The sequence below is a fragment of the Zea mays genome, chromosome 1 (assembly GCF_902167145.1).
Source record: "Zea mays cultivar B73 chromosome 1, Zm-B73-REFERENCE-NAM-5.0, whole genome shotgun sequence".
In the NCBI taxonomy this organism is placed as follows: Eukaryota; Viridiplantae; Streptophyta; class Magnoliopsida; order Poales; family Poaceae; genus Zea; species Zea mays.
This window is the reverse complement of record NC_050096.1, coordinates 212,272,334-212,275,765: the sequence shown is the minus strand read 5'-3', so window position 1 is coordinate 212,275,765 and position 3,432 is coordinate 212,272,334. Positions and strand designations below refer to the sequence as shown.

General features: G+C 47.1%; 1 protein-coding gene across 1 annotated transcript; it reads left to right on the top strand.

Moving 5' to 3' along the window:
• Positions 1–1,282: 1,282 nt before the first annotated feature.
• LOC100285593 (6-phosphogluconolactonase) lies at positions 1,283–3,157 on the top strand. Its single transcript, NM_001158484.2, has 3 exons — positions 1,283–1,696; positions 1,772–1,907; positions 2,387–3,157. Exons 1-3 carry the CDS (start codon positions 1,344–1,346, stop codon positions 2,864–2,866), a joined length of 969 nt encoding a protein of 322 aa, NP_001151956.2. The 5' UTR covers positions 1,283–1,343; the 3' UTR covers positions 2,867–3,157.
• The last annotated feature ends 275 nt before the right edge of the window (positions 3,158–3,432 follow it).

The window sequence follows — 3,432 nt, the reverse complement described above, 5'->3', positions numbered from 1 at the left end:
CTATCCGCTATTTCAAACTTCATTTTGTAAACAATGCCATCTACAGGCAAAACTCCTATTTTCCATGATCCACCGAAACAACCTAGCAAAACCCTAACATCTAACATAGCCGTATTTTCTACGGTAAAAATATTTAAATAGGCACAAATTCAAAATAAACGAAGTGAAACATTAGAGAATGAGAGAGAAAACGAAAGTTAGCAACAAAATAGTTGCCACACTGCTCCAAAACGGTTCCTCCGCCACCAATGGCGGAGCTCCGTAAAATTAACGTCCCAGGCCACTCTACAAATATAATGATGTACTACTTCGTCTTTTTATTTTTCACGATTTAGTTCAAAAATGAACTAGAAGACGATAAATATTTAAGAACGGGCTAGTAACATTTAAAACAATCTAGTGGAACTATGACAGGTAGGGAAAGGGGATCAGACATTCGGGAACAATTACTCACAATAGGGGAGAATCACGGGCCATGGCAGCAGGCAGTCGCTGTCCATTAGCCAGGGAGGCGCTCCGCCCTCGCCTATGAATAAGAAAAAGGGAATACTAAGTTGTATAGCTTGGGAAAAAATGTAATGGCAGGGGCGGATTTGCATGGGCGGTGGCGTGGCGCCAGTGCAGGTCACGCGCGCGTCGCTGCTGCAGGGTCGCAGGGAGGTTGGATGCGGAGGTCGGACTGGCTATGGCAGATGCCTGAGTCAAAGCCCGCCCGGCCGCCTCGGAGGTTGCTGCCTTATGCCCTTGTCGGATCCGTGGATCCCAAAGGCGTGGAGAATGATAGAGGACTAGAGGGAGGCGGTCGTGCCGCTAGCAATATAGGAAGCGTAGCCGCGCAGGTTTGCGAAATAATTGAAAGAGCATGTGTTCTCGTGACTCGAGCGACCGAGTGAGGCCGTCAGCGCCAGGCTCAATCGCTGCAAGAAGGTCTTTTGGACTGAAATATATTTTAAGCAAGATTTTTTGGCTGAAAAAAATCTATATACAAGAGAATTTTTGGGCTACACTCCGGACCACACTACAGGTGGACCGGGCCCAAACCGGCCTCTGTCCGCGGGCCGTGGCCCAAATCCGCCTCTGTCTGCCACTGACCAGGTCGTTTCCTCACCAGCTCACCCAGCTTTGTTGGGCGGTTAATCCGAGTGCGCTGACCAAGAACAAGCGGTAGCACCAGAGCGCCGTGGCCACGTGGAGAAGTCCAGAAGGAGCGGGCCCCCGCGACCCAGCCGTCCATCATGATCTCGACGGCTACAAATGACCATTATTTACCAATTGGCTCGTCTCTTTTCCCACCAACACCTCCAAACCTCCTCTCTATTTCCAATTTCCACGCCGCCGCCAACATGACCACCTCAGCCGCCGCCTCCGCCACCGCCGCGTTGTCCACCCCATCCTCCGTCAATCCCCATCGATCGTCTTCTGCGCTCAGGCTCCCAGCGTCCCTCCGCCGATCCCATCCCAACAGATTCTTATCGTCGTCACCCTCGCGCTCTCCACTCGTGCCGGTCTCCGCCATGGCCTCTCCCGCCGCCGCCGGTGAGACGTCCTCCAGGAAGAAACTCATCATATTCGATGCGGAGGACGACCTTGCGGCGTCACTGGCCAAGTACACGTCTGAGCTGTCGGCGAAGTTCGCGGCCGAGAGGGGCGCCTTCACCGTCGTGCTCTCCGGCGGCTCCCTCGTCAAGGCCCTCAGGTTCCGGACCCACCTCCGACCGCGAAGTTCTTGATTTCTTGGGGTGCCTTAGGTCTTGACGTTTGGGCTCCGCAGGAAACTAGCGGAGCCGCCGTACCTAGAGGCGGTGGATTGGAGTAAATGGCATGTGTTCTGGGTGGATGAGAGGGTGGTGCCCAAGGATCACGCGGATAGCAACTACAGGCTCGCCTCAGATCAGTTCCTCTCTAAGGTATCCACTTGTTCAGTCAAATTCATAAATATGTTCGATTGTGAAACTGCAGGGTTTTTTTTTGTTGATCTGATACTTGTGCAGGAACGGGATCATGATTGTTTGACTGATGGAGAATGGAAATGTGGAATTTTTTCGGGGTAGATTATATGCTGTAGTTTATCGTGGTGTTCTTGATATGATACCGGGATATTTTGACTACGATGAATATTGAGCAAAATGTCGATTTTGGAGATAGTGAGTTAGCTTAATACAGTATGTAGGCTCTGTAGGTAATCTGCATTATCATCTTATAATTAAAGTACAATTCCCTGTCTGCCAAATGTGTTACATAAGCTCGAATTCAACTTGGTACATAGAGTAGATTCATACAGAAGTTCATATCCATATTCTCATATGTATAAAGTTCAAATGGAAACTTTTTTTATCCTTGTTCTACATTGCATATAAGTTTGCATATTTGTCTTCCTACAACGCAGGTGCCGATTCCTGCTGACCAAGTTCATGCCATCAATGACGAACTGTCATCCGAGGGGGCTGCAGGGGACTACGAAACTCGTTTAAAGCAGCTTGCTAAGAACGGTGTGATCGAACTGTCGCCGGTGTCCGGGTTCCCCAAGTTCGACCTTATGCTTATGGGGATGGGGCCTGATGGCCACGTTGCCTCACTCTTCCCTGGCCACCCTGTTGTCAATGAAAACCAGAAGTGGGTCACCTTTGTCAAGGACTCACCGAAGCCGCCGCCGGAGAGAATAACGTTCACTTTCCCAGTGATCAACTCGTCCGCACACATCGCACTTGTGATCACCGGTGCTGGCAAAGCTGGTGCTGTGCATAAAGCACTTTCAGAAGGGCAAAGTACATCAGATTTGCTGCCTGTCGAGATGGTTTCTCTTCAGAACGGGGAGCTCGTTTGGTTCACTGACAAGCCAGCGGTGTCAATGTTGTCGAGCATCTGAAGCCCACGATTGTATAAATTTGAAGCTTTAATTTGATGGGATTCATACACGATTGGGCCTTGTTCGGTTGCATGGTGATTGGAGGGGATTAGGGATGATTAACTCTCTTTCTATTTAATTTTAAATAGTAAGGGACTTAATCTCCTCTAATTCTCCTCAATCTAGTTTTAACCAAACAAGGTCTTTATGGAAATCTATTCGGTTCGGCATGGAACTCTGAGGTGTCGATTTCGGGGAAATTTGTCTTGGATTCCATTTTGTACCCACTAATAATTATTTAGACCCCCGTATATTTCCCTTTACTTTGAGAAGTTGGAATCTAATTAATGGAGCAGACTATTATTTTAAAATGTAATATTTTATAACTTTCTAAAATTTATATATAAGTCTATTCCAAATTCATGGGGCAAGAGATGATAATTGATTTTATAGATTTACATGATATTTTTCTAATGTATAAACTATAGCATACTCTTCTATTTGTTTCTGTATAGTATAAGTGTAGTGTATAACTATCTCTCATATGATTTAGGATAATATACAAATATATTAATTTAATTAGTTTG